Genomic DNA, 26,024 nt, shown 5'->3' with positions numbered 1-26,024 from the left:
ACATAAGTTATTTTTAAATGTGAAACTAAGTCCAGCAAATGTCCAAACCTCTATCCTGTCATCCATACCAGAGCTGGAAATAGTTTGGATCATTGGTTTTGCTGGCAAAAATACTTAAGTTTTTAACACCATATGGATATCAATGTAATCTAAAGCCTGAAACATAAGGTGAAAAGTCCAGACACCCTGGTATACATTTAAAATGGCAGTAATCACATGTGATAATTAAGTTGTCCTTTTGAAAAATATATTTTAAAGCCACTTGCAACATTTAGTTTTCAAAAAAAAAAAAATCATGTTCTGTTTGGAAAGAAAATGCAAGCAAAACCAGTAACCAAGTATTATGTAGTATTTCAAAAATACTTTATTAACATTTCTGTCTCATCCAGACATTCAACACATCCCACTCCTGTTTGCAAAGCATCATCACAATCAACATTTTCTATTGAACTGTGTTTTTTTTGACATGTACCTGGTACCTGTAACCTGATTCTGATTACGGACAGAGAGGCACTGTCCAGGAATTAGCCCAAGCCCGCAACATTCTGATCTCTATGGATCGGAATGTCCTGGATAACAAAGATCACCATGTTGCAGCCTATAAGACGATGAGGTGGGTTGATGATTCTGTCAGTGATGAGAATACACGTATAGAGAAAATGACGTTTAGAAGTTGTGGTTGGGGCCACTGACAAAGTCGCTCTCTGGCTTTTCATCTCAATTCCTTGTTCACACGCCACAGTAGTTCTCTCACATACACAACCTGTTTGTCAGTGACCTTTAAGGGCTACTTGATAAACATTTTGACTGGACTCTGGCTACGCACTCAGATTGTTTTTTTTTTTCCCCCTAATCACATTTTAAGGAATGTCTCCTGTGTCAGGCCCATTATGCACCAACAAAGCCCCGAATTCAAATAATCAAGAAAGCTACTGATGGTGAGCCAAACTGAAGAGATGACGCACTTGAAATAATGTCTGAGCTTTCAATAAAGTTGTCAGTTATAAATTTTATTAAAATGTTTATACACACACACACACACACAGGGCCTGTAATCTGTCTGAATATCAATACGGCTGTATATAGTGTGCATCCATTATCAAACCTGTATATTACAGTGTGCAAAGTGATGCATAATGACTGTATTCTGGATCTGAATCAACAGTACAGCGTTCAGACAGGAGGCTTTTTTGGGTAAGGGCATTGGTGACGTCTTGACAGAGGCAACTCTGTCAGAGCCAGAGTGAGCGTGACAGTGTTGTGTCCATGACAATAGTCCACTGTCTCCAGTGCCAGTTTAAGCCATCACCATAGGAGAGACACAGAGCAAGATGCAGTCCAAAACCTCTCCCCACAATTAGTCGCTGCTGCTTCGGTTTCTGTAGATTAATGCCGTGTGAACAGGCTCTAAATTTAGTCCTTTATGTCAGAAGATAAATCTGGGGAAAACAGCTCTGCTCAGCACTTGGTGAAATGGGACTTTAAGGGTTTAAAATGAATAGTGGTATGACAAATAGGTGGATGGTGACTGGAGCTGATGTATAAAAAGGAGACTTGAGTGGTACTTGCAGGTTCAAAAGAAGCAGTGGTTCCATACGAATTAAGGCATATCTAAAAATTGTTTAACTTGTAGCCGCGAGCAAGACCCTTCTCTGTAAACAATCAAACACAGAGGCAGACGCATGATATATTTGTAAAGTATATGCACATATAAATACAAACATACATTCATAAAGGAGGAAGGGGCAGGTCCTTCACACCAACAGGCTGGTATTCTGGTGGAGGGAAAAAAAACAAAACAACAAACTGACAGTGTGAGTAGCAGAGGAAATGGTAAAAAAAAAAGAAGCTGATTTGTTTTGCTTTTAAACAGGTGTGTCAGTCTTTCATATTCTCTTGTGGCATATCTGCATCTGTGAAGTAGTAAGTATAGTCCACGGAAGCCATTGATTTAAGGTTTCTCTAGGTTTGCTCTGCGTGTTGGCCAGCAAACTGTGTGTCTTCACAGTAGCTGGCAGCCACCCCTCTTCTTGCGCTTGCGGACCTGCAGCGCTGCTCTGGTGGCCATCTCAAACACCTCCCGCACGCCATCCTTGGTCTTGGCGGAGCACTCCAGGTAGCCAAAGGCACTGATGCGGTTGGCCATGTCTCTGCCCTCTTCAGACTTAACTGGCTCCTGGAGGTTTAATGTACAGATGGTGGGTTAAAATGATGCTTCGGGTTTAAACATTCAACAGGATATAACAGAAACACACACACCTGTTTCATCTTGGCCAGCTCCCTGCGTGTGTGTTCATCATTTCTAAGGTCCTTCTTGTTACCCACGAGAATGATCGGGACGTTGGGACAAAAGTGTTTCACTTCAGGCGTCCATTTCTCGGGAATGTTCTCTACAGGAACGAAAAAAACAAAACAAAAAAACAACTCAAGTGACTGCACAGTAAACTCCAGACTTTTCTCCCTACAAGGACAGCTGGGAGAGGCCTTGTCGTTTCCCTTGGGAGTGTACAGAGATAAACATTGAGAGGTCACCAACTCCTCCCTGATACATGGTTGGGTGCTAGCCAAAATCTGTGCCATCTAGAAGGAGATGCCATGCAGTGACAGCGAGCATACCATCTGTGGCTTTGCCCAAATGAACACACTGTGGGAGAAAGCCCCAGGGCAGAAGTCTTACCAAACAAGACATTTTCCCCATCAGTTTGATGGCCAAGAACACTCCGAGCATAGCCTGAAATATATTCTGTGTATGCTTCCAGAGAATAACGTCATAATCTAGAGCTCTGCACAACATCAGCAGCTAGGTTACAGTTTGGACATTTGTTTGTTCTTCTTGACCACTTTTAATGTGGAAACAATAGAATTAAAACCCAGAAGAGTCTCTACTAAGGATGCATTGATCAGAGCCAACCTACAGTACGTCAATCCTGGATACTCTGACTATTAGGTTGCTCAATCAACTCCTAATTGATTTAAAAATGTACTTTTCACTCTGTTGAAATTTTAATTTCCCAAATATTTATTCAAACTTCTGTAGCTGAGAAACAGCATGTGTCGTACTACTTAACTTACTGACCTGAGTTACTAAACCAGAAGAGGAAAGCAGACTAACAGCTAACTAATATATTTAAATCATGAAGAAACCCCTTCTGAATAAGCATTACATTTTCATGGTGTGGATCATTAATTGTTTGCACACAGGCAGCAGACTGGGAACTCTAATGACCACATACATAAATGACCAGAGGAGAAACCCCTAGAGAGAGGATTAGTACCAAGCTTGTCCAGCCATGTTTTTCATCGCCTCAGAAATATAACAAAAATAACATCTATTTTACATTTTAGAGAACCAAGAAACTGTTGTGCATGCTTTTATTTCACCGCGCCTTGAACAGCCTCTTCCTTTGTCTTAATCAAAAAACCTTGAAACGACTACAGTTTGCACAGAACTCAGCTGCTCAGCTTTAACCAGAACCAAGAGGTGCGAGCACATCACATCTGTTTCAGCCTCTGTACACTGGCTTCCTGTTTGTTTCAGGATTTATTTTAAAATCTTATGGATTACTTTTGCAACTCTCCATGACCTGGCTCCGGATTATATTTTGGACCTTTTAATTCCTTATGAACCTTTCCATATGTTTGAGATCTCCAGGCAGGTTTAAAACTAAAGGGGACAGAGTTTTTGCTGTCAGTCAGTGTCTTCTTTGAAGTCTCTTCTAAAAACGCACTTTTATATCCTGACTTTATCTAAGGGCACCTGCTTATTTCAATGTTTTTCTTTTCATGTAATTTCTTATTTTTATTCTGCCCCTTAAGCATTTCATCCTTTACTGTGGAATTGTATTTCATCAGCACATTTAATCCCAGACAGATTTCCCAACACTGACTTATGATCCCTCCTCCCCCTTGTGATGGAAAATGTGGACATTTAACAGAGCATTTACAAAAACGTACCTCCGGAATCTATTTTTATTAATATTTTACTTTCTCTGTGAAGTCTAATGAGTCCGGGGTCACTAAAACCCTGCTGTGGTTCCAGAAACATGACTTTACTGGGACACAATTTTCTAAAATGTTACTTACAGTAGGGTTGGGCGATCGTCTGTATTTTCATATAGTCTGATCACGGCTACTTGACATCACAATTGGCGATCTGATCGCCAGGGGGCGGTGTCTTTAAAATGCCAGCATGGAAGAAATAGGCTTAGCTTTAAAAACAGGCTTAGCTTTAAGAGAAACCATCAGAAACATCTGCAAATGCACAGTGCGCTGTGCACGCTTCTCTGAGTTAACTTCAATGCATTAGTTTTTCTATAAACATACAGCTCTGTTTAAATGTGTTTGTGACAGAGAGGGGGGACGCGAGTGAGCAAGCGGAGGTGCTGTGTGAATCTATGCGCTGAGCGCAGCTCCACAATGAATTATGATTTTACTCATTAAATAGCATAGGGGCTGTCAACGTTGCTATTGTGGATGAATGGGAAACACTGCAGTGTGGTGCAGATTCTAGAGACTGTTTTTATGTCATCTTAGTTCTGATAGTGAATTAGTTAAAATCGCCTTAATATTGGCACATGAAAACCCAATCACTGATCATCCCTTCCCTATCGGAACAACCCTAACTTACAGTTTTGCTAAGTGAGGAAGCAATTTGTATCCAGCCTTACCTAAACTGTCGGGGCTGTCTATGGAGAAGCACATGAGAATAACATCAGTGTCGGGGTAGGAGAGAGGCCTCAGTCGGTCATAGTCTTCCTGACCTGCTGTATCCCACAACGCTAACTCCACCTGAGAAAGAACAAGATCAAAATAAGTGATGTCATTTTTAACTGCTCATTGACAGCAGGATGAAGATTGGGGGGGTGGAGTGAACAGAGACAAATATGGGTAACGGCATAGAGGCAGAATGACTGGAAAGAGGAAGGACCAAAGAGGATTGTAACAATTCATTCCTCCGCTATCACTTTTTTTAGGCTGTTAATCAAACTGTTAGCAGTCCCAGAGTGCCTGATCTGCTCTAGATAAAACAAATGCTCAAAAAATCATTTGTTTTAGCTGTAGCACCCCAACCCCCTAGCACCATACAGGATACCCTAACCCCTTTCATGTATCTTTTTAATGTAAAAAAGTGTGCAACATGACCGTGGTCTCTTAGCTTTAACTACAATCCTGACCCTGCTTCTCCTGCAGATTTAATTCTACAGTAACCTCACCAATCACAGCTGGAAAACTTTCTCCAACTGTTACAGCTGAGTCGTAATTGTCCCCCAGAGAGCAGCTCCAGTATTGTAACAGTATATCTGAACTTTTCTGACTTCTCCCTGCACTCGTGTCCTGCCAAGTCTCGCTTGTTGGCTGACAAACTACTTGCCTTGGCAAGGCTGGCCAGCCACAATGCCTTCTGACTTATAGCCAAGCACAGACTGGGTATTTTCCATAGTATGAGACAGTGAGGTGTACCACATCTTCACTCTGGGAACATGAGCAACACCACACCATATCCATAGCTTTTAAATTCTTTTACCACTAGGTGTCTCTCAGGAACCTCATCTGTGGTTTATTTTACCACCATTCTGCCGGCAGGAACTTAGGTCATAACCACAGCTAAATATAAATTAGAGCATGATAAGTAGCTGGAAGTTCAACAGTGACACTGACTTGTTAAGCAATATTTCACAACACCAAATACAGTTTTAAAAAAACCCCAAAACAAATGTATACCACAGTTGAGCGGCTTGAGGTTTAGTCAACTTTGTATTATACGCCACAGGAAACAGGACATTAGTCATGATGTATGGGGACAGGACTGGGGGTCCCAACACTGACCAGGAAGGTCGCACTGATCCATTTCCTGTTTTTGGCTTTATAACAATGAAGAAAGCCATGGATTTGCTTATAATATGCACTCATTCCCGTCAGCCTTGAGAGCACGTGGTTTTCAACCATCAGGGCCAAAGGGGTCGCTTTTTTAACACTACAGCAGCAGTTTTAGGGTGTTGCATAAAGCTGCCTGATCTGAGGAATGTTTGTAATTATCAGTGGTGGTAGATATATCAAGATATACACACATATTTTACTTGAGTATAAGAGCCAATAGAATAATGCAAAAATATTCCATTACAAGTAAAGGGCCTGAGTAGTATTAACTGCAAAATTTACATACAGTATCAAAAGTACTTTAAATGTCCTCTGTGACAAATACATTATTAGATGTTTAATACTGATGGAACTATGTCTAAGCAGCATTTTATTGCTGTAGTCAATGGGGCGCAAGATGGCTGAATATTTTTGAGAAGTTTAGAGGGGAAATGTCTCCTTGATGGAATGTTTATCAACTCAGACATCTCAAACATGACAAAAGAGCCTCAACCAGACTTTTTGGAAGGAGTCACGAGCCATGGAAACAATTGGTTTAATCTTAACAATGGGTTTTATTTTATAAGCGATTGATGTGATTTAATATAAAATCGTATTCAGTTACGTAAATATTAACTATAGCTGTTAGATAAATGCAGTGGAGTATAGAGTAGTATACTCAAAATTATCCTGTACTATTACTTTCCACCACTGCTAATTACTCAATCATCTAACCAAAACCATAAAACAAAATATGCAGTACCTGTTTGCCATCAACTTCAATATCAGCGATGTAGTTCTCAAACACAGTTGGGACGTAGACCTCTGGGAACTGGTCCTTACTGAAGACGATGAGCAGACAGGTCTTCCCACACGCACCATCCCCAACTATCACCAACTTCTTCCTGATAGCAGCCATCTACAGACAGAATACCCTCGAGTTAGTCAACATATTAAGGATGGAGATGCATAAGAATGAGCAATCAGTAAACTGAGAAGCAAGATTCTTCAAACAGGAAAGGGCGGTGAAACAATGAAAGCAAAAACAGTAAGAGTGAAAGAGTGGGGGGAGGAAAAAAGATGAGGCCTGTTTTAGGGCCGCACCCGCTTCCCTTTCCTGGTCCTGTGTGTGAGGTGAAAAACAGAGTCAGGCTGAGGGCTGAGCTGGAAAAGCAGTGGGAGGGAAGTGACCAGGAGGACAGGCACAGTGTTAGAGATGCTGCAGCCTCAGTGCTCTACACACTGCTCTTACACAATCACATTAAAGTGTCACTGCTACATCCCTGTGGCCACGTGATCTAAAGCTCGTACTGTTTTTTTGTTGACGCTTTGGTATTGTGCACCAATTCTCTCTGCTTATATCCCCGAAAAGGTGCGTATGTGCGAGTGAATTGCCCAAGAAAGATTACAGGCGCACACACAAACACACACGGATCAATAGCCATCTCCCACAAGCTGACAATAATGGAGAGAAGGCAGTAGGTGATGAGACAATGAACTGGCTGCCTGCCAGCAGAATCAGCTTTCACTGATCCAAGTCTACCTGGACCAAAACAAAGATCTACACCTCTGCAATCACACACACACCCCGACCGTATATCAAACAGTTCTTCGCAGCTCTGCAGAGGATCTTCTAGCTCTTTATTTTGGCTTTTCCACTCCACAACTTTACAGTTCTGGTTCACTTTCGCCACTCTCACATCGTTGTTTCAGTTTGCAACAGCCAGCTATTTTCAGTGAAAAGCCCTAAAAACCCGACTGTACACTCCCTGCTCAGAACCAAACATCAGATAGACACCGTTAGCGCCTACCTGGTGAGCACAGTGGAGCATTTAGCAGAGCTAAACGGGAGTGAATGTTGGACTTACAGTCGTCAGCTGGCCATAAACATGATTCCAAATGAATGATTGCTAACAAGCTAGACCATATTAACTTAAAAAAGTGCTGTGTTGGGCTTTTCAGTGTCGTGTTCATAGCTTGTTTCTCCTGCCAAGTGGCCAAAAAGTCAGTTACTACAGGTTTAATGAGCCGTTAGTAAACCAACTTTTCATGTAGAAGACAACAAAAGACGTGACCCGAGATGGCAAAAAAAAATAAAAATGTAAGCACCTGTAAAATTACTTCCTTCATCAATACAGAACAACAGATACACTAAAAACTGCTAAAAGCCCTGCAGGAGACATATTTTCTTTCAGTTTTGTTAAAACAAGACAATAACCTAAAAATAACCAGGACCACCCATGTGTTTATGGATGTTAAAGACTGTAATGTGCATCTCCACATCCTCCATTTGATCCCCTAAACTTGTTTTGACCTCAGTCATTTCTACCTTCACCAACTGTACCAGCAGCAACCATTTTCACCACATGAATATAAAGACAATTGCTCTGTTTCCTTTTCTCTCCCACACATTAAATCAGGCCAGTGTGTTGTCAATTTGTCTCTAGCGGAGCCACCTGTTCTCTGTGATAGCAGGCTGCTGCTACTCCATATATCATACTGTCACTGCCAGGGGGAAGACAAAAAAACCCCCACACACACACGCGCGACTGGCAGCCAACGTGCAGCCACAGAACGCTTCAGAAAATGGGTCTAGTCATGCCGATCTTATTCTGTGGCAAAATAATGCACCTTATTGATGACGATTGCATTTACAGCATGCTGCCTACTATGACAGTGGCAGCAACTGGCGCTTAGCGGGGGATAATGGCCCCTTCCCTTTGCACTAATGTGTGTGTGCGCACATTGTGCCACTACAAAGACAGAAACAGGGACGCCAAGGACTTCTTCCCTAAATAACATCCGATTAGGTTATGATTGTGTTCTGCCACCCTTCAAAGCGGCATAAACTTATATTGATATTCATACAAGATGCATGGGAAAATTACTTCGGTTAGAGGTTCTGATTACTTTTCAATTAATTGTCCAGACCTATTACTGGACTATTACACTGTGATATAGCATTTCTGTTTGTGACCCTGCTTTGTTTACATCTTGATCAATGATCTTTCCCTCAAATCTGAGAAGTCAATTAATTAATCTATGAGATCATTAACAAACAGACCAACATCTGAAACAGTTTTGACATTCAATTAAATTTTTCAAGCAAAAATGATAAACATTACCTAGTTTCAGCTTTTCATGTGTGAGGCTTAGCTGCTCTTCTTTGTCCCACGTTACTGTAAATGGTATATCTTTACGTTTTGGACTCGTAGACTCGTAAGACATTTGAAGACGTCGTTTTAGGAAGTTGTGATTAGCAGTTTTAAATTTTGTGCGAATATTTACGAGTAATAATCAAGAGGGACAAGAAAATTTGGGGATTTTTTTTTAAGACCCTAAATAGAGCAAAACAACATCATCCATGTCATTTAACATAAATCAAAGAGCAGAAAAAAAAAAAATTAACAACACATTCATCACATCAGTTAATCATTAGCCTTGTTGGACTTTAACCCACTCTGACATTTAGGTGTAAGGCCAAATATGCCAGATAGTATAGAGTTAATAGCCTGCTGTTAAGCAGTGACATTAGTATATTTAGGAGAGTGTTATGGTTTCAATTAACTCATCCAATACCTGTTTGAATGCTCTTAAGTTAACGCTTCCTGCTGGTGACTCACAGTAAAAGCTTTTCAGTGTAGAGAACAGCACAAGACTGTTCTTATATGAAGCTGCAGGAAGTCTTCAGCTCACCACAGGGTCACCTAACAACACAGCATTCTTTCCTTTCTTCTGCTTCCTATAAGTGGCTCTCCTTATAAGACAAAGTGGTGAGGGAGGAGAGGAAATGAACAGGAACAACAAGTGGAATTCCCCCATTTTATTCTCTCTCCCTCCTCGAGTTTCTCCCCTTAGGTCACTTCAAATAAAATGCGATATCAAAACATTACTACCTAGGTCACTTCATTCATGGCCTTGAGTTTAACTGCATCTTAAAATGATACTTAAATGGTAGTAATTATATTACAAAGGGTACATTAACCTCATCAAAATCAAATGAAATGCACCGAAGTATATCCTCTTACAATCCCTGCAGCTGTTCTTTGTTTTGCCATTTGCTTTTGTACCATGGCACTCTACTTTGTGTTATATTGAACAATCAATAATTAAGTGTGTCCTGGATTTTACATTGTGGTAAACAGTCCTCTGTCAGTGTAAGGGAAAAATAAAATTTATAGTGGGGGGGTGGGGGGGTCCAAATAATTGAAATAAAGACCTGTGTAGTATTGAAATCACTCATTAAAGCGGAAATGAACTGGATAGACAGATTCACATCATGAGTTTACATGCGGAGACACACAGAACCAGATCGGTGTGTATAACCGTGCAGGAAACTGCGTGTTAACACATATATAAAGGACCAATGATCCGATCTTGCAAAACGTTTGTCCCTGTGTGGGGTAGCAAAGGACGAAGTTCTCATTCCTAGCACATGCAGCACAGTCTCTTATTTCTCCCTAGCAGGTTTTGACTCATCCCTGCAACACATTACCTTGTTCATTAGCAGTGGTAGGGGGTAACAGAAGAAGAAAAGACACCCCATGAGCTCCAGGATGGGCAATAAAGATATAAATTCTCTTCTTAAACTATCAACCAGATTATAATCACATGGATCAGCAAACTCAAAGTACAACTTATAAAACTATCATTAAATGTTATGTAGGCTGGTACAAATCAAGCAGCATCAGTAACAGATGATAAAATGTCTCTAACATAACATCCAACTCGACAAAAGGAGCTCAAGCTGAGGAGCCATAAAGTTAAGTTACAATCTAATTGTATGCCCTTATGATATAAGAGGCATTCACACAGTTACTGTAAGCTACATGAGGTACTCATTACATTCTAATGAATTTGAACTTCGGTGTTTTGTTCTTCTGTGTGAAACCGTCCAACCTTCCTGCTAACAACAATGAGACACTTCTCTATTCACAGGCAGCACCACTATACAAAGCACTACATAATATCAAAAGGAAAACAACATTTGTTGTAACACAATGTGATGTCATCTGGCAAGGCGCTGCTGTATGACCACTTAAATACATGAGCGCACAGTCCTAGTCTAGTGGATTACTTTCTAACATGGACAGTATATTTCTACGGTTTACCTCATGATCAATCGTGGTGACAAATATAAAACAGCTGCTGCTGGATAATAGGGCTGCAACGATTATTTCCATTGTTGATTAATCGATTAGTTGTTTGGTCTATAAAATGTAATGAAAATTATGACAAATGTCAATCAGTGTTTGATATTCAATTTACTGTCACAATTTTTCCTCTTAAAAAAATACTCAAAACAGATTAATCTATTATCAAAATTGTCTGTGTTTAATTTAATAGTTGACAACTAATTGAGTCATTGTTGCAGCTCTACTGGATAACTTTCCAGAGTTGTAAAATCCTGTTCCAGAGTATTAGAAACCACAGTGCAGTGTTTTGTCTGAGAAGCCTTTGATCTTATGGATCGGTTAACTGGACTTTTCCTTGGAAAAAGTGACACAAGAGGCTCTGCCAGGATCACCACAATGTCAAATGTAAACTAGCTCCATACTAACGGAGTGTTAGCGCTTCAGGTATTGACACACTGATGGGTCAAAGCAGCAAGACGCATTCCACACGATGATTAGTGACGGGCCACTGAAGGCTCACACACAACCCTGTCTAACTGTGTAAAAATGTGGGAGGACGTAAGCTATGAGGAATGTCTCACCCACTTTCAACACCCCTCACCCTTTACTTCTAAAACACACAACATCCCTTCCCCCCTAGGGTTGGGCGACCATCTATTTTCATATCGTCTGATCATGGCTACTTGAGAACACCGATTGATCGCCAGGGGGCGGTGTTACGTTGCAGCAAGTCATTGAAATGCCAGCATGGAAGAAACAGGCTTAGCTTTAAAACAGGTTTAGCTTTAAGAGAAACCACCAGAAACATCTGCAAATACACAGTGCAGTGTTTCCCACACAATTGTAGTGCCTCACACACATCGCGGGGGAGAAGGAGGGTACAAATCGATAGCAGCTCTGCACAGCTTGTCAACCTCAACAACCCACCTGTAGGCTATTCTAACGTTAACATATCCGCCTCCGATACTGACAGCACTGTGTTAAGAAAATAGACTTCTCAGAGTTAACTTCAATGCATTAGTTTTTCTATAAAACACACAGCTGTTTCAATGTGATTGTGAGACAGACAGAGGGGAGGTGCTGAGTGAATCTATGCGCTACGCACAGCTCCACAATGAATTATGATTTTATAAATATTAAATAGCATAGTGAATATCGGTGCATTAAAAATCGCTGAACATCCCTTCAAACACCAATAAGCAATCCAATCGCAACAACCCTATTCTCCCCTCCAGTGAACTTCAGTGTTTAGTTATAGCGTGGGAAGCTTTCCAATGCTCCTGCTAACAACGACAGACGCTTCTCTAGTCACAGGCAGCACTATGATACAAAACACTACAGGACACTATACAAAATATCATAGATTGCTATTTGACCTAAGTGTTTCATCTTTACATTCCAACGCTCATCACCTGGCTTAACTTTTTCTAGTATGCACACATGTACACTAGAAAACATGATGGCAGCGGCATCCTGTTTGTGGTATTTGGCTGGTCAACAAGAAAACATCAAAAAATTAAAACAGTGTCTGAGACCGCTTACTGAGAATAAGACAAAGGATGAGAATACCGCACATACAGTGGGATTCTCCTTCCTTGTCAAAACCTGTTGCCTTCATTGCCTACGATGAAATGCTAATTGGAGACAGTCTCTCTGAGATTTGGGTGCGTTATGCTACAGAAGTCTGGTAAGTTTACTTCTTTCTCACAAGTGACATTTTAGAAATGTATCTGCCTGAAGACACAAAAAGCTTCATACAACTTCTCACATAAGCAGTAGTACTCCCCCAGGACTTTGATGCGCAAAATTGTTGGAACTCCCCTTTAAAATAAACCATTTAGGAAAACGCAGGTTTTACTTCCTTAACGCAGAGCAATTTAGTTGACAAATGTACTCAGACTGCCTTATTAATTTTAATGTAGACTTATTTTAAGTCTTAGTGTGCACTATGGAGCTGTATGTTGGGAGAAACAAATGAGATATATCTATTAAAATATATACATACTGATTGGAACAGGGTGCGCAAAAAAAAATGAAAATGCTGCTGTGTTCGATCAGATCTTTTCCGTCTCTCCTTACAAAACAACCCTTTTGCTTGAGGCTGGATCAGAGAAATACATTTCATGTAGAGAAGCTGACGCCAAGCTCAAATCTTCAAGGTTGAATCCAATGTTGACACCAGAAGAGGCTGCTCAGGATCCAGGCCAGGGAAGCAGCTGAAGTCAGAGAACCTAGCTGGAGCCCAAAATAGGACAGAGCCATTGAGACTCCCCCAGCCCAATTTATCACAGTGCACACAGCTCAGTGCTGAGCAGAGGACGAAAGAGGGAAATATCACACAGAATTATCCTTTCATCCGCCCCCGAGTCTCCACTCGCAGAACACCACAGAAAAGTCGGACAGATGGAGGGAAGGAAGGAAAGAGGTGTGGTGGTTTAAACCAGAACATGAGCGGACACAAGCAACAGATATAGAGGAACTTAAAACACAGAAGTGTATAAAGTAAGTCTTTGATTAATATTCAGTGAGTACAAAATAAATGGATAAATTAGTCATGGAGTGTACTTCTTTCCAAGACTTTTGCCAGGCTGCTACTACAAGCTTATAAAGCGTGTATATTTACGGACTTGTTACTTATTATTTGTTCCTGTAGCTTGCTCCCTCCTACCCATCCTCCTCCAGTCTCTTGTCCTCACTCTGTTCTGGTCTCATCCCTTCCTTTCCATCTCTCTCTTCCTGTGTTGCAGTGTGATGTCACCGTCAGGGAGCTAATGTTGCGTATCCTTAGGGTGCTGCATTCCTCCTTTCAGACTCACACACGCAGCACAAATGAAAGCCAAAGCAGAACCCCCCCCCCACAAAAAAAAACCACCTCAACAGTTTCTCTCATCCGTCCAGTCCATCTGTGGATCATGTGAAGTGTCAGGACACTTAGGATGCTACTGAACTCCATCCCTATTAAATCAAAAACACCACTCTATTGATCCCGGACAAAGTAAAAAACACACAGTCATACAGTGGCGTTTCACAAACAATCTTTGGCTGAATATACACGGCAGCTGCAGAGGGCACATTAACCAGAGAACAGCCAAACTTTGTAGCCATTCCAGTATTAACATTAATTTGCTATAGCTGATCTAATTTGCCTGCGGTGATGTTTGTCATTGTAACCAACGGCCTTTGGCTAAAATTGAGAAGTCTGCTACCTTTGTGTTTTGCATTACTCTAAAAGAGTGAGTAGATAAAAGGTTTGATAAGAGCTTTGTTAGCGTCTGTGCTTAATGAATCTGGGTATTTTGCTGACAGGGAGCTGGAGCCAGAACAGAAATCAGAACCCATCCCTAAAGGCTCTGCTGCCAATGAAGCTCAGAAGAAGTTTTATAAATTGTCCTTTTAGGGACTTCCTGAAACTGCAAGCACCAAGATCCAACCAACAGGAAACTCTTCATCTGCATGCTGTCTGCGCGGGATACACCGCTACAGCCACAGTTTTCAATGTGGAGATGTTTGTTGGTTGCCATCAGATGATTATGAAACATTTAAGAGCCTAAACTCAGCTCTTCTTGTGTTCTGTGTAAAAGAAAGTGAAGTCAAATTAGTTTTCAGTATGACACTAGCCTTGTTTAAATCACCGTCGACGGAAGGTTGTCCATTTGTTACCTGGCATATTGCACACATTTGTTGTTAACTGTTAAATCCTTGTTGTTTTTTTATATAGTCAATTTATATTTCGTTGCAATACATCTGCACTACACAAACCCAGAATAATGCACATGTTCTGCAAACAGTTGTATATTCTGCAAATAGTTGTATTATTTCTCTATTTACTTTAATATTCTTATATAACTTGCATCGTCTATTCCATATTTATATATTTCTACATTTATTTATGTCAACTATATGTTTGTCTAAGTGTAGCACCTTATCACCAAAACAAATTCCTCGTATGTGTGTAACACTACTTGGCAATAAAGCTCTTTCCTTCCTTCCTTCCAGACTAACCTGTGGACAGATGGGACGCTATGGAGCATTGTTGTTGAACACCAAACCAGCAGCTCTGCATAGAGTTCAAGTTTGAGCTGGAAGGATGAGGTTTGAGCTGCCATCTGACAAATCCCCTTCTGTCCATGCACCACTTACTAAATCTTTCCTTGGGGGAATTGATACTAGCTCACGTTCTATGTTCGCCATCCCTGAAGTTCGGGCTGGCAGTACCACAGGCGAAAAGTAAGACACTCATAGTAGGTCAGCGGTACAGAGCATGCCATGGGGAACAAAATGAGGCGCAGCACCGAGGTGAAATGGCCTCTAGCGATCCTGGCATTTATCGAGCTTTTCAGTTTTCCCATCAAGGCCGTTGTGCTGACCTACTGAGCCATTCAGCTGCTTTCTGTGATGACCTCAATACTGTAAGAAGAAATGAATAAGAGCTCAGACGCTTGAGATGGAAGATACACAATCATAATGTCAATTCGGTCAATAACAGACAACATGTTTTCTTATTTTAATTCATCTGAATATTTACATTATTTTTAGGGATGTCCCAAATTAAGTTTTTTTGGCCCCGATCCCAATCAGAGTCCTGAACTTATATTTACCTACATGTTGATTAATACATTTTTCAAGCAAAGACAATGATCACTCTCTGGTTCTAGCTTCTACAGTGTGAGGATTCACTGCTTTTATCTGTTTCATGTGATCATTTTGTGACATTTAAAAGCCCAAACCATTAGCCAAGACAATACTTATCAGATCAATCGGCAATAAAATACCACTAATCATTAGTTGTAGCCTTATTATGGTTGATTTGACCAGGCTGGTCATCATAATATTTACATTACTAAATTGTGTTCTGTATATTTTGTTCCGTTTAACCAGTTCTACAATATTGTTCCACTGCTGAGAATTATATTTAATTTGGGTATTTGTGATGCATCACGTGCTCGGAAAACCTTGCAAAACAAGTCTGTGTTTTCTCAAAAAATAATTCTGAGGATTCCTCCCTGTTCGGGACATTTCTTTTCCCAATACTAATATAGTCAAACCACCATCTACATTATTTGTATGTGCAAATAATACTACCAATACTTTTCCATCCCTTATGGAGCCCACTGACATCGCACAGAGTGGCTCTGGATTACGTCATTTAGTGGAGTGACAGTCAAAACCAAATGACAACAGCAGACATCATGACTTCTGCTTTTACATTTCCACAGCACCGGCATTGATTTGTGTTGAGCCACTTCTGACCACTACCTGCAAACATGGGCAGCAGTTCACCTACAATGACATCATACTTTCTCCTGTAGTAGCCACACAAACACTTTACATGCACTAATTCACACACACCTACTGGGAAGAAATATTAAATATTTTCTCCTCCTGTGTATACTTCTGTCCTTCAACATCCTCTGTGTGTGTGTGTGTGTGTCTGTCTCAATGTAGAAACACAAATGGGGGTGGTCCAGCAGATACATGACCAAGTTCTGCAGGGTTGCTTTGGTTCAGGCCAGATACCGGTAGCGCGTTTTTGTTATGTGGAACAGGCTTGCGTGGTGTGCGAGACGAAGGTCTGCGCTACAGGAGCCGAGCAGCACAACAAGGGTGTGGTGACTCGGGAGGGAGGAATTTCCTCGGGACAGACTAATGTTTAAACAGTTATACATAACAGGCGAGGAGGAGAGTTTTTGAGGACATTACCAAAAGGTCATTCACACGGTATGTTAATTTTTTGCTTCCCCAAAATGCCTGTCCAGAGGAAAAACATCCGATAACGATACAACCAGTTTCTATTAACTGGCCAAACAGGTTTCCAAAGAGAAAGAGGCGATAAAGTTTGGAAGAACAGCTCGGCTACGCCTGCCTCCGCAACTGAAGTCCTTATAATTAAATTACGTAATGGCGTGTGTTATGGGTATAGACAGGGTTGGGTTTGTGTGGTAAGAATGCTGATATGATCCATATCTCCGACAGGATATGGCTGTACAAAACAAACGGGAGTGTCCTCAGTTTATGATACTTTTTCCTGACGTGTATATCAGCAAAACGTCAAAACACTTAAGCCATTCCGCTGGAAAACTTCTAAACAAGTAACAGGTTTCAACTCGCCGAGCAGCTAGCTGGTACCTCGGCTCATTAACGTGTCTTCGAGAGCGGTGGTCGTTGAACTACTTTTCCTTCGAACCTCAAACTCGCTTTACTAACTCGAGCTGCTCTTCGGCGCTTGTAAAACGAAATGAAAGTGAGAAAAGGACAATTTCTTCTCTTACCTTTCCCACAGTGTGCTTTTAAATGCCAAAGACCTCCGTGTACCCCTCCTGCTGTCCGCCCTTCCCTTGAAGCAGCTGTAATCAGTGTGAGCGGCCAAGCTCACACTCACAAGACCCTCCCCTAATGTTGCATTCACGGTCCTCAGGGAAATGTACTGTTGCCATTTCGAAATCATGACACCAGCATATTTTTGCTTGAAAAATTATTGAAACAATGAATTGATTGTCATAGTGGCTGATTCATTTTTTTCCGTCAATTATTTAATTTATTATTTGTTTCAGTTCTAGTAGTAACTTATACTAACTTTCCTAACTTCTCATATTTATATAAAGTGAGTTTATGTAACTTGTGTTTTTGTTCTGAAGCTCACCTTGTGTCAGTATTGGAGTCACACACACAAGCTTTGTTTTGATCTCATATTTCTTAAAATGTATAATTGGATTACTATCTTTTCTAAAAGGGACCCCTGGTGTTAAACAAAACCATTCTACCTTTTCTACCAATTCCATACTAATTTTCTACTTTGTAATACCATGAATTATACACCATGTATCAGTTGTGACAGTGCAAATGTTTGCAGTTAGCATACAAGGAATTACTGTAACCTACTGCTTTATACTAGATATAGATGTCCATCAAATTCCGCACTGCCAAGTGAAAGTGAAAACATTGAATACAGTATGTTTCGAGCCCAAACTGGCTCATGTCATGTCATGTACATGACAGAGCGGTGAAAGGCTCCTGCATTCCTGTGTGTGTAGCACCCCAGGACAAAAATTGTCCATCAACACCCCACTCCAACATTTAAGTATTTTCTATTTGTCATTTTACAAGTGCCATACATGTTGAAAAACACAAAATTGGTAAAAAAGCAGCCTATACATTTGAGACAGAAGGTCAGATACATACCACATTCTTCCTTCAGAGCAACAAATTTGCGATAAGAAAATTCCCGACTACATTTGAATGGAGCGCGGCGTCTTCGTCGTTTGAGATTCCAGCGCCTGCACACTATTGGCTGAGAGGATTTAACCGTTACAAGACCCCCTCCCCTTTACGGTTAGAGAATAGTGACATCACTTATACAAAGAGGTGCTCTGTCATTTAAATTAGTTGGTCTTATAAACAATGTTTCTGTGTTATTCAGTACCAAATCTGAGATGAAAACCTTCTTCTTAATGTTATCATTGTTATTATATTTATTATTATTCCTCGTTTGTCTAAGGAAAAGGACTTTGACCCAAGTGCTTTTCTCCCACAGTGCAACAGGAAATCACACAACAGGGATTTGAGCTTTTTAACATGCTGTTCTCCCAGTGAGGTCATAAGTTCATTCGGCCTAAAGTGTCCCTGTAAAACCACAGGAGCTGCAGGGAAAGACTATCATTTCATGATTAACAGGGTAGGCACACTATTAGTCCACAGTAGCCTAGTATAAGTGCCATCAAGGCATTTTAAAACACAGTTCTTTTAAAGTAAAATCAGGAAAACTTCAAGTGCATTGGCTTTGCTTCTCATGGGGACAAAAACAGTCACAACAAAGACATTTGTTGTGAGGCAGGAACCACAATCTTCAAACAAACAGAACGTATTTTACTTCTCTGTATCCTGGCTTTTCAACAGTAATTTGAGCTATTCTCTGCAGTTTCCATGGTAATCCCCACATACTGTAGTTTCCGATGAAGGGGTGCACAGTGGCCCCTCCCAGTCCCATACAATACTGATGCTATTTCTGTAAGCTGTCTGGGAGGGGGCTGCTGGCTGATATGTGTTGTGTTTGATGTGCAGTTCAGAGAGAACATAACCCTGCATATGGATTCACACACCGTCCCTCTCTATCATTCTCCCCCTGGTTCTTCTATAAACTGCTATTTTGACACTACATCAGCTGACTCTGTAAATTTAGATGGTTGGATTGTTTGAAGGCATCTACAGTGGTGGGAACTTCAAATGTTGACATGAATTTGTGCAAACTGTGTCAATTTTGAATCTAAATGAAACAAAGTTTTGAATTTATAACAGAGAAAAGTCGGTCTTGAGACAATTTATTTCAATGAAACTGCAGCAATCAGTGGATTTGCTTGCGGAGGTGAAATTATTGTGCTTTCCCGTAGGTTTAAACGTTCGCATGTACTGTAAATTCATGCTGTTGGCTATTGGCTCAGTGAGGAGAGACCTCATCCAATATAGAGCTGTGTCGCACCATCCAATTTAAAATATCCTGCTCTGCCGGGGTGTAAACTGTCTCACAAAAGAGACGAGAATTTATCACGTAATTTATGTATCATTAACAACACGAGGCTGTACAACAAAATGAAAGTTTGCAGTCCCTTCATACTAACCACATACAACATAACAGTTCTATTAAAAATCTCTTTTTTAAATCTTCTCTTTTTTATATTATTGATATAGTAGACAGTGGCATCACCATCCTCTTGACCCCTCTGGATGGTGACGCATCTATCATAGGTACCCTATGAGGTTGTATCAAACAGCACAGTCTCAATAGTTATGGATACAGGCTGAATGATAATGCGGTAAGACTGGCGTAACACTTTCTTCCTTTGGTGTATGTTTTGAACCAACTTTTTATTGAATAAGCTGTGCTTAGGGAAAAGAGGACAAGAATTGAGACTGATTGAATTTCCCCCAGGATATTATTTTCTTCAAGAAAGGAGTTTATTTGCACTAAAACTACCTTTTAGTATAAAATCTATCTTAGTATAACTAATGAATGGAAGGTTGGATATCGGCCTATAGCTGCATCACGGTCTAGGTTGGGTTTCTTTAGTAAGGGTTTTACAAAAGCTGTTTTGAAAGCATCTTGAAAAATACCTGTTTGAAGAGATTTATTTATATATATGCATGAGGTAGAGGAGTTACTGTACATTCAGTGACAGTCTTGCAGAGCTCAGTGAACGCAGTTGGATTTTCCCATCATTTCATCTTTCTTACAGTTTTTGCTGAGGTAATCTGTGCGTTTATATCAATACTGGTTCTAATTTAAGTTATTTTGCTATTGAAGAACAAGTTCTTCACGATTCGATGCAGATAACTGCGGATGGGAGAGGGCAATGTTGAGTAGCTGGTCAGTGGTGGAGAATAATATTCTAGTGCTTCAAGCATGATCTTGGAAAAGTAATCCTTTCTTGCCAGACATATTCTGGCATCAGTGGTGCTGAAGAGGAGCAGGTGAATAGTTTCAAGTTCCTGGGAATCAGCATCACAGAGAACCTGACATGGTCATCTCACATCTCCACGCTGGTGAAGAAAGCTTTCTTGAGGAAGCTTAAGAAGGACAAATTCCTACGCCAAGTTCTTGTCAGCTTTTACAGAGGAGCAATAGAAAGCATCCTGACTGGAAACATCACAAACTGGCATGGGATGTGCACAGCCCAGGACCGCAGGGCTCTGCAGTGGGTGATTAAAACTGCTCAGAAGATCATTGGTACCCATCTCCCGAGTATCAGTGATATCGGTGAGATATCACAGATAGAGACAGAGTCCAAAGAATACTAAAGGACAGTACCCACCCAGCCACAGCCTGTTCACCCTGCTGCCTTCTGGGAAGGGATATAGAAGTTTCACCACCAGACTGCAGAGCAGCTTTTTCCCCCAAGCTATCAGAATCTTAAACTCTAATTCATCCTCAGCACTGCTCCAGTGATGAGAGTTTCTAGTTTCTAGTTCTGTTACCATTTTTCATTATTGATTCTTTATTAATGTATATTGTCTGCTATGTAGAAAGGAGTTACAAAACTCAATTTCACTCTACAACTTGTTGTATTGTGACAATAAACCTACCTACCTATGTTGTATAAGTTCGATAAGTTCAGAATCTCCATAGCTTAGGGGTGATTCTTTTTGTTGATATGAATAGTCCGGTTCCCATTCAGGATTAATATTTAATGATACAAAGTGAGATCAGCTCTTTGAATTCCTGCAGAAACAGCAATAAATATCTTAGTAGCCGATACAACGTAATGATAATTGATAATTCTGCTATGAACTCAAGAGCAAGATGGTGTCGGATGTTCAAATTCATCCAGGTCAATATCGTTACACATCTTTCATAAAGCTTTGGAATCAGGTGCCTTTCTCGGTAAATCAGTTTTTAGTTCCTATACCTGTGTTTTGAGATGGGCATTATTATAACAAATTCAAGGACTTAACTTTTGCATTTCTGTTTTGACCCAGTGTAACTTTGAGAGGACTGCCTGAGCATCAATTGGTACACATACAATGATCTAAGCCTTTCATAGATTTATCATACATACAGTACATTCGCCTTCAGGGCACAACACAAAATATCAATAATATTTCTTATTTCTCATCTTTTTACAGGTCATTATGGATCAATGAACATAGAAAACAACAAAACAAGCTGGAGGCTGCGTTGAACTACTGAGTTATCCATCAATTTTCCAGGGAAGTGTACTCATGAGAGTGTAGGAGGACAAGATGTCCACAAATCACCCATACTCCACTAAGGCAGCTAAATTGTGAGGACACAGTGACACTTAGTGGTGTTACACACAACCTGCATTCACATCACTGTACAAGGGAATGTTTTAGGAACGGTGAGAATAGTGATCTGCAGAATACAAATGAAAATTAATGGGTAATGCAAAATAAGCAATTTATCAATAATAGAGCTGCAATGATTTATTGATTAGTCAATCTACAGAAAATGAATTGTGAAATATGTTGATCACTGTTGTATTGTTTGGGCATTTTTTTAAAGCAAAAATGGGACTCATGAATATTTTCTGGATTTCTTTTATGCTAGTAAATCAAATATATTGAGATATTAGAAAATGTTGGGAAGTTGGATTGCATTTTCCACAATTTGCTGACAATTTACAGACCAAACGATTAATCAGTTAATCGAGAAAATAATCAGTCATGTAAAGGATTGTTAGTTGCAGCCTTAATCAACAACAAAAGTTCAAAAAGGGGAAGGGTGAGGCAGATCACACAATGACAAGTCTATGTCTCGTATCCAAACTAGGAAAATCTTCATAACCCTAAATAAATCAAATCATACATCTGTTAATGACAACAAGGACTCTTAGGGAAATATATATTTATATATATTGCACACAATATCAATCAACATTTCAAATGAAAACTTTCAAGTAAATAGTCTAAAAAGTTTACACAATATCCACTGCAGATCCATCTCACTGGGACACAACCTGTTCCAGCTTCTCCCCTCTGGTAGGCGCTACAGAGCACTGTACACCAAAATCAACAGGCTCAGGAACAGTTTCTTCCCACAAGCTATCACTCTGATGAGCAGCTGACTTCTGACTCACAGTGTCAGGAACAATTCCTGTGCAATAACCCAGTAACTCTGCCTCTAATCAGCCACCTGTTTACTGGTTACCACCTATTATTTATTCATCATTCTCTATTTCAGAGCTGTTCCTACTGTTTATATTGTATATTGTATATACTGTATACCAAATCCGCCTACCTCATGTACATAACACCGCACATAATACTTATTTATTCCAGCATTCTTTGCACTCATCACACTGTATACACGTATGCTGTTATGTGTATGTGCATCACATCCACCTCTGACATGTACAGAATAATAACACTAATGGTAATAATAATTTACTCCTGCATCCTTTGTATTATTGTATAAGTAATCACATCGTGAGCAATGTACAATCCAGAGTCAAATTCCTCGTATGTGTATACATACCTGGCAATAAAGCTGATTCTGATATGTGGCCATTTGAATACAGTAATGAAGAAGACGATTGTTTCTGGATATATTAAATAAAGGTCCCAACAAAACAATATATAAAGCAAAGATTTTATCAGTAAGTACCAAACAAGAAAAAAAGTCAATTATTGTGTTAATTGTCCCAGGTGTTTGAGATTTAGATTAAAAATGTGTTGTTTCACATTCATAATGTGAAACAACACATTTTTAATTAATGTGGTGCCTGATGAAGGGCCATGGCCATAACATTATATTATGTTACTTTGTCTACCAGGTGTGGTAGACTTATCATAAGAAATACTTTAAAGTGACCATCATACTCATCTGTGAGAACGTAAATTAACCACCACCCTTTTCATTGCTGTGCCATACATATAATCCTCATAGAAGTCAAAGTGCATGCAGACCAGACCACTAGAGGGCCTTAAAATCACACACACCACTCCTCTGTCTGCTTTTCTTTCTTTATGATTGCATAATAATTAGTTTTCTTTATATAAGGTGTTTTAAAAGGCTAAATTTACCAGTATTGACATCCCATGAACCGCCCCTGCCTACTGTTCATGCCCCCCTTCAGAAGATAAGTTTAGGATTTTTAAACTAGGCCAAAACCAAATAAAAAGAATCATATTTCTTCACAAGATGACATTTATAACCACGACCTCGTCTGTCTCCTCCTACTCATGCTTGGAGCAGATTTTTCTTCAAAATAGTGCTATTAGTAGCAGGGAATGTGGGCTCACTGGTTTTCTCCTCTCCAAAGTGTCTTTTATCTTGGCTCCCTCTGGTGTCTCTTTCCTCAGTAAGCTGGAGTCAGTTGAGTAAAAGACACAACTGGGAACAGAGAAAGAGTGAGTGAAAATTCCCCCGCTGCCTCTCATATAAAACGCTCCCAAATCGCAGCCAATGGCCAGCGTGGATTATCGTTAATCATGTGTAGGTGTTGTCAACAGGGGAAAATGAGGAGGTCGGAAGAAAGAAGTGAGGGGAAAAGGGGGAAGCAGGTGGGAAAGTGAGGGCGAGGGAGGGGTGAGATGGATGAATGAACGCAGTGTAGTCCCACTGGCAGCGTATACAATCGGATTGAATTGCTTTCAGTGGCTGTGCTTTGCACAGTGACGCCTCTATCGGGTTTAAACACACATCTGTGTGGATGGGACGTTGTCTGACTATCAGGCAATTTAAACCTGTGTGAATGTGAATACAGGCTGGACAGACTTTTCTGTTGTTCACGAGGAAAACTATTGCCTCCTTTTCGTAGGGCTTTACAGGGATGAGCAACCCACGCAAACATAAAAAACAGGAATTGAAGAGACAGTCAAAGTTTAATCCCGTTTCACTTGGGCCAAAAATCCAGCTGTGCTGCACACATATGTAAAGCTAAAGGCGTGCATCTGTGCATGGGTCTATGTCAGACCCTCTTATCCATTCTATGTACACGGAGCCACAGTGAAGCAGGGTGTTGGATGCACAATATCTGCTAATACTTTTCAATGCATGAGGAAGAACTGTCTTAAACCCTAAAAAACTATATGCTCTCTGCCTCTCTCTCGCTCGCTCCCTCTCTGTGAGTCTGCTGTTTCTCTTCTAGCTGTACTACAACAGTATGAACCTGACGAATGCATTTGCTGACAACTTTTCGCTCCAGCTTCCAAATAGAGCCTTTTCTGTCTGATCCCAACCTGATAAGAACTAAAGCTGTTTACGAGATTTAGAGAAGGAGAGAGAGAGAGAGAGAGGACGGCTGTAAGAGGGAAAGGAAAAAAAATGTGGGAAAAAAGTGAGGGGATTTAAAAAAAAAAAAGAAAGACAGAAGGAGCGACAGATATTCTGTCCCTGAACCGGTAGCGTGGAACAACATAATCCCGGATTTTTATGGCCGTTGTTTTTCCTGAAAAGCTTTTGGATTATGAGTGGATCTTGCATTATAACGCCTGTATCTCATTGTCCTCAGGCGATTATAAACACAACCCCATCGCCCTGCTGCTCAGATGAGTGAAGCTGAGAGGTCAAGAAGACGCAAGGGAAGGAGAGAGATCGGGAGATCAAATGAGGGGAGAGGGACATGAGGCTTCAGAATTTTAGGATTGGTTTAAAAACCGCCTTATGTTTCTCCTACACACTCAGACATTGTCTCTGCCACCCTGCTGCCACTGTAGCTGTAACAACCATTAAGAAATAAAGATTTTACTTGCACTGCCCAAGTTGGAATGCCTCGTGAACCTGTGCCATCATCTTCACCACTGAATATTTTAAAAAGTCATGGAAACACTTCTCATGCATCCTCTCTCGTTGCACTGAGAGAGCTTTCCAGCTGGTGTGCATATCATCCTCCATGTATGGGATAGCTGACTCTCATCACACACAGACATCTGATAAGTTAAAGGATCATCACTCTGGGTCCTCCTCTTGTTCCAAAGAGGCCCAGGTGAGACAAAATAGGTGTCACATATGACCGTTTCTGTATTCTACTTGCCTCCGTGGTTAATGAATGGTTCATTGTGTTAAATTAGATTTCCATCACGGTAAAAGGAAACCACTGAGTTTATAATTGAATAGAGGATTTGTGGAATTGTTTCCACTTAGCCCTTTGACATTACTACTGTGGATAATAGGGGAAGATAAGGAAAGTAGTTATGTCGTCATATGAATTGCATTGTAAAGTGTGTTTTATTGGACTAACTTGTGATCCACAGCAGAGCCATTCAGTAGTGATCCAAGGTGTGTTTAAAGCCGCACTTATCTATATTTTTATTCTAACAACAGATCAAACTGACTATGTGTGAAAGGGGTCGCTCATAGTGACAAACTCACAAAGAATTATCACCCGACTGCAGCTCCCCGCAGAGTCTTTCAGCTCATTGTTTTGTTTTAAAAGCCTGCAACTTCCATGGTTTTGGTTTGCTTTCATCAACCTAGTTCCCAGCCAGAGCAGGCAGATGTTGTCAGTGAAATTTTCTTCTAAAAAACCGACTGCACACTACCTGCCCAGCACCAAATGACAGAAAGACACAGTTAGAGAC

At 40.5% G+C, this 26,024-nt stretch overlaps 1 protein-coding gene and 1 long non-coding RNA gene across 3 annotated transcripts; one reads left to right on the top strand and one right to left on the bottom strand.

Annotated features, from left to right (window-relative positions):
• Positions 1 to 341: 341 nt before the first annotated feature.
• LOC123974969 (rho-related GTP-binding protein RhoA-D-like) lies at positions 342 to 17,398 on the bottom strand. Its single transcript, XM_046056036.1, has 5 exons — positions 17,261 to 17,398; positions 6,620 to 6,775; positions 4,668 to 4,788; positions 2,260 to 2,390; positions 342 to 2,176 (listed from the first exon to the last, which is right to left on the bottom strand). The coding sequence occupies exons 2-5, from the start codon at positions 6,773 to 6,775 to the stop codon at positions 2,003 to 2,005; spliced, it is 582 nt and encodes a 193-aa protein (XP_045911992.1). The 5' UTR covers positions 17,261 to 17,398; the 3' UTR covers positions 342 to 2,002.
• LOC123974970 lies at positions 16,563 to 25,184 on the top strand. 2 transcript variants are annotated; one of them, XR_006825974.1, is made up of 4 exons: positions 16,563 to 16,709; positions 21,459 to 21,492; positions 21,606 to 21,763; positions 24,956 to 25,184. It is a non-coding gene; the product is annotated as an uncharacterized LOC123974970 (long non-coding RNA). The 2 variants fall into 2 exon arrangements; XR_006825973.1 differs by lacking the exon at positions 21,459 to 21,492.
• Positions 25,185 to 26,024: the final 840 nt, after the last annotated feature.

This window comes from Micropterus dolomieu, linkage group LG08 (genome assembly GCF_021292245.1).
Source record: "Micropterus dolomieu isolate WLL.071019.BEF.003 ecotype Adirondacks linkage group LG08, ASM2129224v1, whole genome shotgun sequence".
NCBI classification, from domain to species: domain Eukaryota; kingdom Metazoa; phylum Chordata; class Actinopteri; order Centrarchiformes; family Centrarchidae; genus Micropterus; species Micropterus dolomieu.
Note: the sequence above shows the minus strand (reverse complement) of the source record. Positions and strands in the feature narration are given on the sequence as shown.

Excerpts from the sequence above, each read along its gene's own strand:
- LOC123974969 (XM_046056036.1), bottom strand. The coding sequence starts at position 6,775 with ATGGCTGCTATCAGGAAGAAGTTGGTGATAGTTGGGGATGGTGCGTGT. Across the intron at positions 4,789-6,619 it reads TTGAAGTTGATGGCAAACAG|GTGGAGTTAGCGTTGTGGGA; the intron begins GTACTGCATATT and ends GTTCTTTCTCAG. Across the intron at positions 2,177-2,259 it reads AGCTGGCCAAGATGAAACAG|GAGCCAGTTAAGTCTGAAGA; the intron begins GTGTGTGTGTTT and ends TTAAACCTCCAG.